The 15,371-nt window shown below is 43.1% G+C and overlaps 1 protein-coding gene across 1 annotated transcript in view; it reads right to left on the reverse strand.

Annotated features, from left to right (window-relative positions):
- The window catches only part of rif1 (replication timing regulatory factor 1), a 54,035-nt gene extending 38,940 nt beyond the window's left edge, over nt 1-15,095 (reverse strand). The window contains exons 1-16 of the mRNA XM_056288913.1: nt 14,936-15,095; nt 13,843-13,970; nt 13,618-13,696; nt 13,330-13,426; nt 13,079-13,209; nt 12,876-12,970; nt 12,234-12,423; nt 4,992-5,084; nt 4,734-4,872; nt 4,448-4,599; nt 4,059-4,173; nt 2,549-2,728; nt 1,948-2,058; nt 1,532-1,594; nt 917-1,020; nt 65-151 (exon numbers count right to left, since the gene is read on the reverse strand). Of these exons, the coding sequence (XP_056144888.1) occupies nt 65-151; nt 917-1,020; nt 1,532-1,594; nt 1,948-2,058; nt 2,549-2,728; nt 4,059-4,173; nt 4,448-4,599; nt 4,734-4,872; nt 4,992-5,084; nt 12,234-12,423; nt 12,876-12,970; nt 13,079-13,209; nt 13,330-13,426; nt 13,618-13,696; nt 13,843-13,949 (1,743 nt within the window). The 5' untranslated portion in view covers nt 13,950-13,970; nt 14,936-15,095. The remainder of the gene's footprint in view (nt 1-64; nt 152-916; nt 1,021-1,531; nt 1,595-1,947; nt 2,059-2,548; nt 2,729-4,058; nt 4,174-4,447; nt 4,600-4,733; nt 4,873-4,991; nt 5,085-12,233; nt 12,424-12,875; nt 12,971-13,078; nt 13,210-13,329; nt 13,427-13,617; nt 13,697-13,842; nt 13,971-14,935) is intronic.
- Between the last annotated feature and the right edge of the window lie 276 nt (nt 15,096-15,371).

The raw sequence follows: 15,371 nt of genomic DNA on the forward strand, positions 1-15,371 counted from the left end.
GTCAGTGGAAGAGTAAAAATGCATTTGCAAATACACTGTACAGAATAAATCAAGAGGAACTCACATTAAGCACATCCATCTTGCCCACTTGGTAAGAAGCTGAGCCGAGAACCTTCTGGGGAATGCCTTTCACTGTTAACTGAAAAAGAACCTGAGACAAGGAAAAGGATGTTTTTAACATGCAGAGACATTTACACTATTATTTATTAAAGACAACGTGAAATGAAAATTGTTTTTTTTTTGCCGTTAGCTCAAATCCAGTTGTGTTATGCACCTATTCAACAACTTGTAAAAAAAAAAAACTTGTAAAATTTTTTTAATTACTCATTTTACATCAAAATCCAAAATCCAATCACCTTAATGTCCCTTAATACAGCCTTAATGCCACCAAGTCCATGCTGGTGGGTGAGCAACATTCCAAACAATATCATCATAAAACATTTTGCATGATCCAATCAAATCCTGAAGGATCAAATCACTTCCCTCCCTACATTTTGTCCGACCCTAATATCCTGTTTTGCCTAGGAATATGCCACATTACGGAAGCAAGAGGCACTATGAATGCATTGTACATTGCATTGTCTATAGGAATGATAGCAGCTTAAAATGGAGTATGCCAGCGGATTAGTCATTGCAATTAAATTCCTACATCACCAAAAACTACAACACAGTAAAGAGCAAAAGGGTCTTAAAGCTACGGTGCTGAGAGCATAAAAAGATCATGTAGTGGAAAGAAGGAAATAGGAGCAATGAAGAGTGATAGTGGAATTTTTGAGTAGTTGGAGCTAGTGGAGATGGGACATAACCCAGTGGGGAGAGGATGATTTGAACTACCGCTTGGAAAAAAAATAATAAAATGAAAGCAAAGATAATAGTATGTCAGACAATGTCTAGAGCTTTGTGGAAAAGGCCTCACCAGGAGTTTGTCTGCCGGTAGAGCTTCTGAGGAAACGATGCTCTGCAGAGCCTGTAACATGAGTGTCAAGACTTCACCCCCCTGACGATCCTTTTTATTGCCTGCTGTCAGGCAGGAGGAGAAAACAATTGAAGGAAGAGAATAAAACTTAAGCCGGGCTTAAATGGTATCCAATGCTTAACAACGATGGAGAATGGTCATCATTGGGGTACAGGCCCCCTCAGAGTTTCTCCTCGTCATTGACGTCCAGACCACTGAGACTCTGTACGCTCTGACTTAAACTGATGACAGTGGGAGTGGGCCAGGGCTGGGAGATAAGGCAGGGGTCTTACTGGCCCTCTTCCAGTCTGACAGGTCCTAGACCCAATCGTGGTGCTCTATGTGGCGCTATCGGGCAAGACCTACGACTTTATAAGCTCGCCCTTCTGAGTAGCAGCCACAAAAAGGTTTCAAGAGGGTATAAAACCCACTATACCCCGAGAAGGACCACTTGAGTCGTGGTTTCGTTTATTGAGTGGTACAGGATGAGAATGAACTGAAATCATGCCTCTATTAACTGTACCAACTTCAATGTGTTACTACCTACAACGATTCATGCAAATTGCTACCACTTACCAGACTCTATTGTTGAGCTCACATAACTTACAAGGGTCTTCCACAGGAGAAGCAGGAGGTTTTCTGTAAGAGATACAGAGGAAAGAGAATCAAAAGTCAGAGCCTTTCCTTACAACACTTATCCCGCCATTTCTCTTTCCTACAGAGCTGCCCTTACCACCTAGTATAAAAAAAACTGTTTTCAATTACATGCGCACGAGAAAACACACACACATGCACGCACACACGCACTTCAAAACAAGTTGCATTTTCTTATTTAACAAAAGTAACATTGATTTCCATTCTGCTGCTTGTGTTCTGGTTCGGGAGAGAGGTTTTTCTGTTTGGAAACAACAAAACAAAACTGTCTAGAGGAAAGAAATTTAACACTGCTGTGATAGACTCACTGTTTATCTGATTGAGCATTAGATCCTTACCTGGGGCCTCTTTGCCAACTGCAATAAAGCCATCTCTGACATAGGAGATGAGAACAGTTGCGTGTTTGGTGAAGGAGGATACACCAGATAGGAGTGGGTGGGTCAAGGGGTCTGGACAGAAAAGAAAATCACAGGACCTAGGATTCTCACTCAATTAACAAAACTTGAGGTTTATATCACAACTATAACATTAACTAAGGGAGATTAAAGTTGTTGCTGAAGCACAAGATATTTAAAAGACAAGAAAAAAAAACCCACACACACACAAAAAGGAACATTTTTTAATGACCAAGTCATTACTTTATGACAAATAAGTGTTATTATTGGCGTTATTACAAGAAAATGAAGAATTGCAGGTTTTTGAAAACTCAATTTGATTTTAATCGAGTGATTTTAATCCTATTTGTGCAACTCACATTGGGAGGATTCGGTCCATAAAGTAGCCCAAACTATGTCTAGAAAGGTGTCATGCCTGATATCCTTCCATGCCAAAGCTCAACTTTTAATCTAGCTCAAAGAAGTACCAGCTAAAAAAAAATAAAAAAAAATTCTTCATCAACCCCTCATTTATAAACTAGCAAAGTTCAGCTCAGAAACTTACCAAGAATGAGAACGACTTTGTTACTGCCTGCTGTGGCGTCAACATCTGGCCCTATAAAGTAGTGCAGCAGCATCTCCAGTCCGAGCAGTTGGATGGAATGGAAGACATTGGAAGAAGCTTTGGCACTGGTGTTCAGGTTAACACGAGGCGTAGTGGCCATGCTGCTGAAGCCTGGTGTGCCTAAAGGACAACAAAGACACACCCTCCACTTTTCATTGATGGCTAAGGCTTAATACAACCCATATTCAAGCCCGTTAACCAAGCCAAGCACATCTGAGAGACACACACACTAACAACCAGATTGGGGTACAGCCAAAGAACTCAACACATGCCAACCTCTCTCTCTCCCTTGGGTTGTGCAACAGTAGGACACTGCATGTACAAGGGCAGTCTGTTTTCTCAGTCTTATTGTGTCACTCTGAATTAAAGTTAAGCTGCTATTAGTTACACACTGTGCAGTAAGTGGCAACAAGTCTTTTTTTAATAATAATAATCATACATTTATATAGCACTTTTCAAGACACCCAGGGCGCTTAGGTAAGTAGACTCACAAACCCACAGCCTCACTGCAATACCCTTTTTGACAGCACATCACATCACTGGACCTGTAGACACATGCCCGTCTCAGCACACACGTTGCCTGTTGGGTTGTTAATTAATGACTATGACCTCCATGTGATCTTATTATATGCTGCTATGTGTGTATATATGTGTTATCCGTCTTAATTGCTGTTGGAGCATTTCACTCAAAATAATTTCCATGTGAATGGACAGTAAAGTATAACGTCATTTTATCTGAAAGGTATTAATAGGTAGTGACAGGTGGGGAGAGCAATGTTGAACACAATGGAGTGAGGACATGTTTCCCGAAGCTCCACCAAGTAGTGGTAAAAGTTACTCAATTTAAATCACAGTTTTACTACCTTAAAGTATATTATTAGTATTTGCCGATCCCCATTGCTCTTTCGAAGGACGACTAATGTCTGTAAACCACTTCTGAGTGACTACCGAAGCAGGCCACAGAGGACGCCTTGGAATTTCCTCAAACAGCTAACGTCACCCAGCATTGACGGGAGCTGCAAACACAATTAACCCTTCTTCTTCAACCCATTCTTCTTTTTTTTGAATGTATCGTAGTGAAGCTAGCTGTTGGTTATTATTTTTCCTTGTAATTTTGTTCCTCTGACTACTCAAGACTAATCTGTAGCACAGTACTTATGTTGCAATTTACCATGAAGACCGTGTTTTTTTGTTTTTGTTAGTCTTTGCAGTTGGGGGTTATAGTATATTTTTTTCTTTTACTAAACAAATTTTCTTTTATAAACGTATGTTTCTAACTACTGTTTTTGCCATATACATAATGTTTAGATGCCAGTATTTTTATTTTTTTATGTACGTTTTTTAAAAAAAAACATATTGAAACAATTGTAGAAACTATTGTTTACAATGTTAAACACTAACAACAGGCGTGGAAGAAAAAAATGGTGACAGGTGGCATCAGGTGAAATACCTGTCTTTGGTGTGGCAGGAGAAACACCCCCATTTTGACTGGCACCTCTAGCAGGGGTGCAGGGGACAGTGAGGGAGTCAGATCCAATAGCGCAGTGTAGCAGAGGTACAGAAACCTGTAGATACATACACACAAAAAAACTCAAACAGTCAAAGTAACAAGTACATCTTTTTCTGAATCCAAATCTGTATATTCTACATTAGTAGAATATGTGGGTAGAGTAAAATGAGGGTGTTGCTACTGCCACACCAAAGACCGTTACTTCACCTGATTCCACAGATTCTGATTCGCAGCCCAGTACCTCTGATCAAAGCTAGCTGCAGTTCAGCAGCTAAGAGAGAATGTTTTGCACACGTTAACTGTGAAATATACTGAGATACGCATCTGACCTGTTCAAAGCTGGGCCCCAGGTTGGGCCCCAGCCGCACCACCAGATGCCACCAGACCTCCACCTTGGTGAGCAGCAGGGCTTCTGTCCGTACGTTGATAGAGGTGAGAGGCTGCATTAGCAGCTTCATGCGCTTGGCGCTGCACAGGATGTCTTCAGGGTAAAACAGTAGGAAACACAACAAAAATGACAAGGATATTGTTTACTTCAAGACACGAGATCAAGCGGAAGCATCCAGACTAGACACATGACTTGGAGAAAATGAAGCCAGTCGGTAATTCACTCACCTGGGTTGAGAGCAAAGTTGTCTATGAGACTCTTCCAGGCAAGGAAGGCAATCTTCTTGATGTTAGGAGAGGAGTTGCGGAAGCCAAGTTCCTCCAAATGCAGAAGGGAGTTGATGAAGGGACCTCCTCTATGGAGTAGCTGCATTAGCAGAACAAAAAGGAGTTTTAGATCTTTATTCTTTATTTATTGACATCTCTTATCATTTCAGCGCTATACTGTCAATATAGCACTGAAACTGTGGGTGCATTATGCTTTACCTTCCCCAAAAGTTTGACAAATAAGGGCCACAGCTTCAAGACGTTGGCTTCATTTTTGGTCATAAAGAGTTTCTGAAGCTCAGGGATCAGCTTCTGTGGAAAACAAACAAGCGTGAGCAAGCTCCCTACCCATCTTCAATTTCTAACTTTTTTTTTTGGATGTTAATGATACAGATCAGCATTAAATGTGATGCAAACTGTTGGACAATGGGTAAGATGACTGTTGACCATGGCGTTTTTCTTTTCAATTTGACATAATTCGTAATTATACAGCACCAGGGGATGAAATGACATCTGGTCTATCTACCACAAAGCAAAATAACCTATTTAGTAAGTCACGGAAAGTTGAATCAGTTCATCTGGACACAACGTTTATTGCGATGGGTGTAGACTGCGGAGTCCCGGCCTGACACAGTAGCTCTTCTGTGTTGTGCCACCCTCTTGGCCAGCGTCTGTTTGGGTTCCCTGAGGTACAAGTCACGGCAATCCTCCCAGCACTTAACAGTGTACACTATTGCTGTGTTTGTGCAGGGGGATCCGATCCTTGGGGTGGACCGATTTCATGTTTTGGGGTTTGAAAGCAACTGAGACGCGATGTTTGGAAAATACATGTCTCAACTTGGATGTGGTTATCCGCAGAGTGATGTGGTCGATGAAATGTGGTACGTCCTGAAATTTAATGTTAACCCGGGTGTCATCCACAAATCTGAACCAATGGCTAGGTGGTGTCCTTGGATAGGGCATCGGAGCCCTCTTTTCCACTTCCTCCATATACAAGTTGGCCACTACAGGTGAAACTGGGGAACCCATAGCACACCCTTGCTTCTGCCTATAGTACTGCCCCCTGCATGAGTACATCTTTCACCATCTTACAATGCTATGACTGCAACCATTCCCCAATCCTCTGTGAACAGTACACATTGCCACTGTAACTAGTAGTTAATGGTCATGGCAATTTTCATATGAAACCAATCGTTGTTTTCGGTCATTCCGCATATTTGATTTGGCAAAGATTTTATGTCGGATGCCCTTCCCGACGCAACCCTCCCCATTTATCCAGGCTTGGAACCAGCACTAAGAATGCACTGGCTTGTGCAGCCTCAGTGGCTGTTGAATCAGTTCATCTGGACACAACGTTTCCAGATGAACTGATTCAGAAGCATACTGGTATTGATTTTCAAGAACAAGGGCGATGTGCAGAACTGTAGCAACTACAGAGGTATAAAGTTGATCAGCCACAGCATGACGATATGGGAAAGAGTAATAGAAGGCAGGTTAAGAGCACAGGTGACAATTAGCGAGCAGCAGTATGGTTTCATGCCATGAAAGAGCACCACAGATACAATGTTTGCTTTGAGAATGTTGATTGAGAAGTATAGAAAAGGCCAGAAGGAGTTACATTGTGTCTTTGTAGATTTAGAGAAAGCATACGACAGGGTGCCGAGAGAGGAGGTATGGTATTGTATGGGGAAAACAGAAGTGGCAAAAAAGTATGTAGGAGTGGCGCAGGATATGTATGAGGGAAGTGTGACAGTGGTGGTGTGTGTGGTTGGAATGACAGATGGGTTCAAGGTAGAGGTGGGATTACATCAAGGATCGGCTCTGAGCCCTTTCTTGTTTGCAATGGTGATGGACAGGTTGACGGACGAGATCAGGCAGGAGTCTCCAATGATGTTTGCGGATGACATTGTGATCTGTAGAATGAGTAGGGTGCAGGTTGAGGAGAACCTCGAGAGGTGGAGGTATGCACTGGAGAGAAGGGGAATGAAAGTCAGTAGATGCAAGACACAATACCTATGTGTGAATGACAGGGACAGCAGAACGGTGAGGATGCAAGGAGTAGAGGTGATGAAGGCATGAGTTTAAATACTTGGGGTCAACTGTCCAAAGTAACAGGGAGTGCAGAAAAGAGGTGAAGAAGAGAGTGCAGGCAGAGTGGAGTGGATGGAGAAGAGTGTCAGGAGTGATTTGCGACAGAAGGGTACCAGCAAGAGTTAAAGGGAAGGTTTACAAGATCGTTGTGAGACCAGCTATGTTATATGGTTTGGAGACAGTGGCACTGATGAAAAGACAGGAGGCGGAGCTGGAGGTGGCAGAGTTGAAGATGCTAAGATTTTCATTGGGAGTGATGAAGAAGGACAGGATTAGGAATGATTATATTAGAGGGACTGCTCAAGTTGGACGATTTGGAGACAAAGCAAGAGAGGCAAGATTGCGATGGCTTGGACATGTGTGGAGGAGAAATGCTGGGTATACTGGGAGAAGGATGCTGACTATGGAGCTGCCAGGGAAGAGGAAAAGAGCAAGGCCAAAGAGGAGGTTTATGGATGTGGGGAGGGAAGACATGCAGGTGGCTGGTGTGACAGAGGAAGACGTAGAAGACAGGAAGAAATGGAAACGGATGATCTGCTGTGGCGACCCGTAACGGGAGCAGCCGAAAGTAGTAGTAGCAGTAGTTTTCGGTCGTTATGCCACTGTATTGTTTATAAAGGTGGGGATACCTGCAGTCAGTTGAGACTTAAGAGGTCACTTAGATGAGTGATGAAATGTTTCTCTCAATAAACGTTGTGTCCAGATTAACTGATTCAATTTGCTGCGATTTTCTTACCTGGATTATTGAGTATGCATAAAGACAACCCATTTAAGTATTTAGGACTGAACATCGATTCATTTTCCAGCATGTGCAATGCGAGCATTTTTTCAAGGCCTAGAAATTACGAGGATCATTTTTCATTTTCCCATAGACTTTCAAAACCCACACAGGAATATACCGCGCATCCGGAAAGTATTCACACCCCTTCACTTTCCCCACATTTTGTTGTTACAGCCTTATCCCAAAATGGATTAAATTCCCTTTTTTTTTCTCAGCAATCTACACATAATACCCCATAATGACAAAGTGAAAAAGGTTTTGTAGAAATTTTTGCAAATTTATTAAAAATAAAAAACTGAAATATTGCATGTACATAAGTATTCACACCCTTTGCTATGACACTCAAAATTGAGCTCAGGTTCATCCTGTTTCCACTGATCATCCTTGAGAAGTTTCTACATCTTGATTGGAGTCCACCCGTAGTAAATTCAATGGATTGGACATGATTTGGAAAGGCACACACCTGTCTATATAAGATCCCACTGTTGACAGTGCATGTCAGAGCAGAAACCAAGCAATGAAGTCAAAGGAATTGTCTGTGGACCTCCGAGACAGGATTGTATCGAGGCACAGATCTGGGGAAGGGTATGAAAAAAATTCTACAGCTTTGAAGGTCCCGAAGAGCACAGTGGTCTCCATCATTCGTAAATGGAAGAAGTTTGGACCCACCAGGACTCTTCTTGGGCTGGCCGCCCAGCCAAACTGAGCAATCGGGGGAGAAGGGCCTTGGTCAGGGAGGTGACCAAGAACCCGATGGTCACTCTGACAGAGCTCCAGCGTTCCTCTGTGGAGATGGGAGAACCTTCCAGAAGGACAACCATCTCTGCAGCACTCCACCAATCAGGCCTTTATGGTAGAGTGGCTAGACGGAAGCCTCTGCTCAGTAAAAGGCACATGACAGCCCGCTTGGAGTTTGCCAGAAAGCCCCTAAAGGACTCTCAGACCATGAGAAACAAGATGCTCTGGTCTGATGAAACCAAGATTGAACTCTTTGGCCTGAATGCCAAACGTCACGTCTGGAGGAAACCAGGCACCTCTCATCACCTTGCTAATACCATCCCTACAGTGAAGCATGGTGGTGGCAGCATCATGCTGTGGGGATGTTTTTCAGCGGCAGGAACTGGGAGACTAGTCAGGATCGAGGGAAAGATGAATGGAGCAAAGTACAGAGAGATCCTTGATGAAAACCTGCTCCAGAGCGCTCAGGACCTCAGACTGGGGCGAAGGTTTACCTTTCAACACGACAACGACCCTAAGCATACAGCCAAGACAACGAAGGAGTGGCTTCGGGACAAGTCTGTGAATGTCCTTGAGTGGCCCAGCCAGAGCCCAGACTTGAACCCCATTGAACATCTCTGGAAAGACCTGAAAATAGCTGCACAGCGACACTCCCCATCTAACCTTACAGAGCTCGAGAGGATCTGCAGAGCAGAATGGGAGAAATACCCCAAATATAGGTGTGCCAAGCTGGTAGCTTCATACCCAAGAACAGGGCTGCCCACTACGTCGATTGCGATCGACCAGTAGATCGCAAAGGCAGTGCTGGTAGATCTCCATGACATTCCAAAAACCCTTTTTTTTCCTCCAAGACATTAGCCTATCATCGGTCATCCATTTGGCATTTGCCTTTTGATTGACGTAAAGGACGGCCAGTCTGCTGTTGCCTAAAACCAAAGTTTCTAGAGCGGAACCTAAAACTTTGTTACATTAGGTTACCATAATAACCAGAGCCCTTCTCTAACGTGCCTTGCAGTTTACATGCCCACAACGTGAGCTAATGCAGAACTGCATCAAGCTAGCTAGTTCAACTCTCTAAAAAAAACTCTACTAAAAAGTGAAACAAAACAAAAATGAGTGGGGGAGCCGGACCTAGCAAGAAACAAAAAACGTACCATTTCCATGTGGAATGGGAGGAGGACTTTTTTTTCACCATGTCTTATTCCAAATGCGTTTGTCTCATCTGTCAGTCTAGCATTGCTATCCCAAAAAAAGGAAATGTGGAGAGGCACTTTCGAACTGTTCATAAAAACTATGACAATGACCGAAAAGCGAGCTGAGAAAGAGAAAGGTGAGGGAACTAAAATCGCAGTTAATCGTGCAGCAGTCACTTTTCCCGCAGCTGCATTCAAAGGCAAAGGCAGCCACCGAAGCATCTTTACGGGTGAGTCACTCCATCATTAAGCATAAGGCCTTCCAAGATGGAGAGATGATGAAAGAGGCCTTCCTTGAGGCAGCAGATTCGTTGTTTCGAGACTTTAAAAACAAATCAGAAATAATATCTTCAATCAAAGCTCTCCAGTTATCAAGAAATTCCGTCACAAGGCGCTGTGAAGTGATGGGCGATGATTTGACAGCAGCTTTGGAGGGACATCGTGGACTGCGAGTGTTTCTCGCTACAATTGGACGAGTCTACGGACATAAGTGATACGGCCCAATTGTGCATTTTCATTCGGATGGTGTTTCCAAGATATGACCGCAAAAGAGGAGCTGTTAACAATGCTACCCATGAAGGAACACATGCGGGGAGAGGACATTTTTCAGATCTTCAAAAACTTTGTGGATAAAATCCAGCTCCCAGTGTGTAAACTGGTGTCACTCACCACGGACGGTGCGCCTGCTATGGTGGGCCACTCGAATGGATTTATTGCCAAGTGCAGGAAGGACGATGCTTTCCTGGACTTCCTTAATTACCATTGCATAATACACCAACAAGCATTATGCGCAAAAATGCTAAACATGAAAGAGATCGTGGATGTGGCAACCAAACCCGCCTGTTCTACTCAAGTGAGGTCTCTTCAAAGACGGTTGTTTGGTACACATTTGGAAGAGGCTGACTGTAACTACTCTGACCTCTTGCTACACACTGACGTGAGAAGGCTTAGTAGAGGGAGATTCTTGCAGAGATTTCGAGAGCTCTGTCCGGAGATTAAGGAGTTTCTCCTTATCACTAAACATGCGGAACACAAGCAACTTAATGACCATCAGTGGCTGCTAGACTTGGCGTTTTTAACTGATTTAACCAACATGTTGAACGAGCTTAATTTAGAGCTGCAAGGAAAAGACAAAAGCGTGGTAAACATGATCAGCTCAGTTAACGCTTTTAAACGGAAAATGCAACTTCTGTCCTCAAAGTTGCAGCGCTGTGATTTGGGAAACTTCCAAAACCTCGCAGCAGAGCTGGAGAAGCAAGGGAGGGCGTGTGCACACTTGACAGTGCACGCTACACAGAGCAGATTGAAAATGTCCGGTCAGACTTTGACAAACGGTTTCAAGACTTTGCTTTGCTCGAGCCAATCGCTACATTTATGTGCTACCCATTTGGGGAAGATACAGAGGTGGATTCTCTCGCCTCAAAAATGGCAACACTGTTTCACCTGAACTCGTCTGCAGTGGAGGATGAGATGCTGACAGTACAGGCTGACATTCAGCTTAAGTCCAGGGCGCATGGAGAGTTTTGGAACTTACTTACAGAGGACAAGTACCCAAACATGAGGAAATGTGCAACCTCCTTGACGGCATTATTCGGCTCTACTTATGTGTGTGTGTCAGCCTTTTCTCACATGAAGATTATCAAGTCCAAATACCGTTCCACCATGACAGATGATCATTTGGAGGACTGCTTGAGGCTGGCTACCAGCAGCTACTGTCCGAACTATGCAACCCTGTCTGACTCCCTCCAGTGCAGGTCATCCTCAGAGTAGAGAGGTAGAGATCACAAATCTATTTAACAATTTAACACAGCTGTAAAGGTTCATGCAGTGATGCAATTTCAACATAGTGTAGTAGCAAATGCTTGGTGTGATTATTGCCTGTGTAAGGTTCAATATAAATGCAAATCCATTGCAATACTGTATATGTAACACAACATGTATATAAATACACACACTGCAGATAAATGTTCATATATATGTAAAACATGTATTGAGTATTTATATTATTATTATTTATAATATGAGTAGATCATTTTGACCTGGTCATTTTAAAAGTAGCTCACGAGTCAAAAAATTGTGGGCACCCCTGCCCAAGAAGACTTGAGGCTGTACTCGCTGCCAAGGGTGCCTCAACCAAGTACTGAGTAAAGGGTGTGAATACTTATGTACATGCAATATTTCAGTTTTTTATTTTTAATAAATTTGCAAAAATTTCTACAAAACCTTTTTGCTTTGTCATTATGGAGTATTGTATGTAGATTGATGAGAAAAAAAAGGAATTTAATCCATTTTGGAATAAGGCTATAACATAACAAAATGTGGGGAAAGTGAAGGGGTGTGAATACTTTCCGTATGCACTGTATGTAAAGGTACCAACAATATGCTAATGGAGTCAATATATTCAAAGTAGGCCGACAAAGAACAGTTTGCTTTTGAAATACCATTATGCAATGAACACAGACACACACACCACAAAATATCGCAGAAAGTTGAATCTGTTCTTCTGGGCACAACATTCAGAGAAACGTTTCATCACATGAAACATTTCTTTTTTGTGTCCAGATGAACTGATTCAACTTTCTGTGATTTCTTACCTGGATTATAGAGCATGCATAACGACACAGCACACCATACTACACATAAAAACAGGCTACTCACCGAGGACATGATGGGTTCGATGACGGCCACTACTTCCCTCTGCTTCTCCAGAAGGAGAGGAAGGCCCATCTCAACAGTTGCTGCAGCTCGTAAGCGCACTTTAGATGCAGAGTGGACCACCAGGGGTATGACCAGCTTGGTCCACCGAACTGCACTATCACGCATCTGAGCTGGTGCCTGCTCTACCATCCTTTGAAAAGATCAGGGAAAAAAAAAAAGATTTTCTGTCAGGACAGTGCATCCAGAGGACTTTTGCTACATTAGAAAAAAAACAAAAACTAAACTAAAGAAATAAGAAAAGAGTGCTCAAGTGGTCAGCAAAAACATTATTGCTAGACTGAGTATTTAACAGAATGTATGAATATTTGATGAATCCAGAATCTACATTTAGCCACCAACGTTTGTCACCATCACTCATTTTAACAATTTAAGACGCATAATTTTGATGCAAACATATTCATTCTGTGTCTTTTCTGAAATAATCATTAACATCTACAGAAAAGCCTGAGTGCTTGTGGTGATCAGGAATTCAATGAAGTTGGAATTTGGACTGCATCTCAATTTCTATGGAAAGGTGAATGGTTAAAGTGCAGATGTTCAGCTCAAGTGAAATACAGATTTGGCTTGGCATGGCAGTTTTACCTAATGATGACGTTTAAGGCCTCGTGCTCCATTACAACTGACTGGATATCTTCTCTTGTCCACACATACTCCAGTGCACTCAGTATAGATGACACCTGAATCAGGGAAGCAAAAAACATCAATGCATCTGTAGTATTTACACCCCAACCAAGTCGTGTAAACTGAACCAAATTTATATCATTCAAATAAGTCCTGACACTCACATTTTTGCTAACCACCTCTGATGGAAAGCTCTGTTTTGAGATTACCCATAATGCTCTGGTGCATGTGTTCTTATCTGTTGTTTTCATCACTAAGGAGCAAAGTGTTGATAATATCTCTGCTACAAAGTTTTCTGGGAAACAAAAAAAAAAAAGAAACAAGTTAATATTTGACATGTCTATGCAAATCAGACTTATATTCTCAAAATGTGCTTCCAGCTACATCATCACGCTCTATATATGAATGCACGTACCAGGGATTCCAGAGATAATGTGCCCATGGTACACACAAAATCCTAGCGCTTGCAGGGCGGCCTGGCTCAACTCCGCATTTGGAGTGGTTATATGGGTCTGGAGGCAGAATGAGAAAAACAGTCTTAAACTAATAGTGAGAGGAAGCAGTAGATGGCGGTTCATTTCCATGGACAGCAACTACTGTGCTGGTAACAGGCTAGGCCTTATTGAGCAACATCAGCATATGACATTTAGGATCCCTCCATCAAACTGACACATAAACTGACAACGACGGGTGCAGCACTCACCAGGATGGTTTTACCCAGACGAGAAAAGTGCTTTTCAACTGTAGGGAGGAACTGTCGCCCTTCTTCTCCACTGAGACGACTGCAAAAGCAAAATAAAGAGAATTTAATACTCTTTCAGTCAAATTCAAGCTGTGTTTCTATGCCAGAAAAGGGACCGAACTCTGTTAATGACATGTCCTCAGACACATCCAGTGGATGACACAAAATATCGTGTCAGTGACCTACTTGGCGATGGTGAGGTAGGCGTCTGTCTGCTCCGGCTGTCCGGCTGTGCTGTCCTCCAGAGTCTCCAGCAGAGGAAGGAGGCTGGAGCTGCTCACCATTGCCATCATTCTCACTCGCCTCCCCACAGCCTGGAGAAGGGTGAGCAGTGAAGGAGAAAAGGAGTTAGTACAGTGATACTCAACCACGTGCCATGGAGGGCCCTGTACATGCAGGTTTTATTACCAACCCAGTAGTACACCAGTCGATTTCACTAATCATCCCTTCCCTGTATGGTTGAGGGTGGGCTGATTGGTGAAAAATTAGATGGGGTGCTGTTGGTATGGAGAGAAAGAGAGGATACTCCCATCTGCAATAGCGACTGAGTAGGGCGAAAGTGCAATACAGCACTCATGAGCCAATGACTGTTGCAGCTTCTCTGACATTAGCTCAACAAACCGAAATTAATGGATGGACCGAAATTAAATGGGCTGCATCATAGCCTTGCATGAGCACAAGTGCACTGAAGCCAGTGTGGAGTAAATACATGGGTTTTTTAAAACGAGTCTGAGACACACAGCACACCCACTATCAATGTAAAATGGAAGTCTGCATATGTCTTCGGAAATCTTAGGATCAGTTTAAACAAGCCCTACGGTGGGACCAGCTGCTTGACAAGGTGTGTCAAGGCCACGCTGAAGACGTAAACTCTAGCCAAGGTAGACAACTATTCCAGCAACTTCATCTCCGTCATAGCCAGGCCCATCCTATTTAGCGGGTGTATTACTGCCTGCAATATTACACGAACAAACTAAAGTAAACAAAGAATGCCTGGAGAAATGTAGAGGGCACCTAAATACTTGCTAATGATGCAACGCTGGCCTTCACACATTTGGTGGAGCTAGCATGGGTTAGCAATGCACCACTGGTGGCTACTGAGGCATAAGCCGTGCATATTAAACAGCGTTTAGTTCCCAAAGCAAACACGTCTGTAGGTGAATCTAAACACATGTGTTTGTTGCATCTTATACGGATTCGCTAGCGACTATGCTTTTTTTTTTTCTTGTACATGCGCAACTTCGTGGTGACAACTTGGACAATAAGCACCCATCCTCACCTCGTTATTTTGGACGAAACGAAAGGACAACAATCGTCGGAAACACCATCAACGCCGACGACCACAGCGGAAATCTAAGTTAAGATAGACAGACTGCTTCGATTCCAGTCTTACATATATTTAAAAACTTTTGCTTCCTTCTCCGGTTCAGTGTTGTTGCCCCGCGAATTCACTGGCGCCAAAGTAGCACGACGACGTACAAATTCACCTTTGACCCTGCTTACGTAGCTCAGGTCCGCCCACCTCGCGTTAAATGGGAAAAGCTTATTACTACTGGTTGCAGTATCACGAGGAGGCAAGATATAAGTTTACTGGTTTAATAGAGAACGACTGGTACATGGGTACACTACAATCAGATGCGCTGTCACCACACTGAATGCCCTCTAGCGGCAACGTAGCATTTATAGGCCACTGTATTAAAGCGAACAATAAAGTA

Source organism: Lampris incognitus, chromosome 11 (genome assembly GCF_029633865.1).
Source record: "Lampris incognitus isolate fLamInc1 chromosome 11, fLamInc1.hap2, whole genome shotgun sequence".
Lineage (NCBI taxonomy): Eukaryota > Metazoa > Chordata > Actinopteri > Lampriformes > Lampridae > Lampris > Lampris incognitus.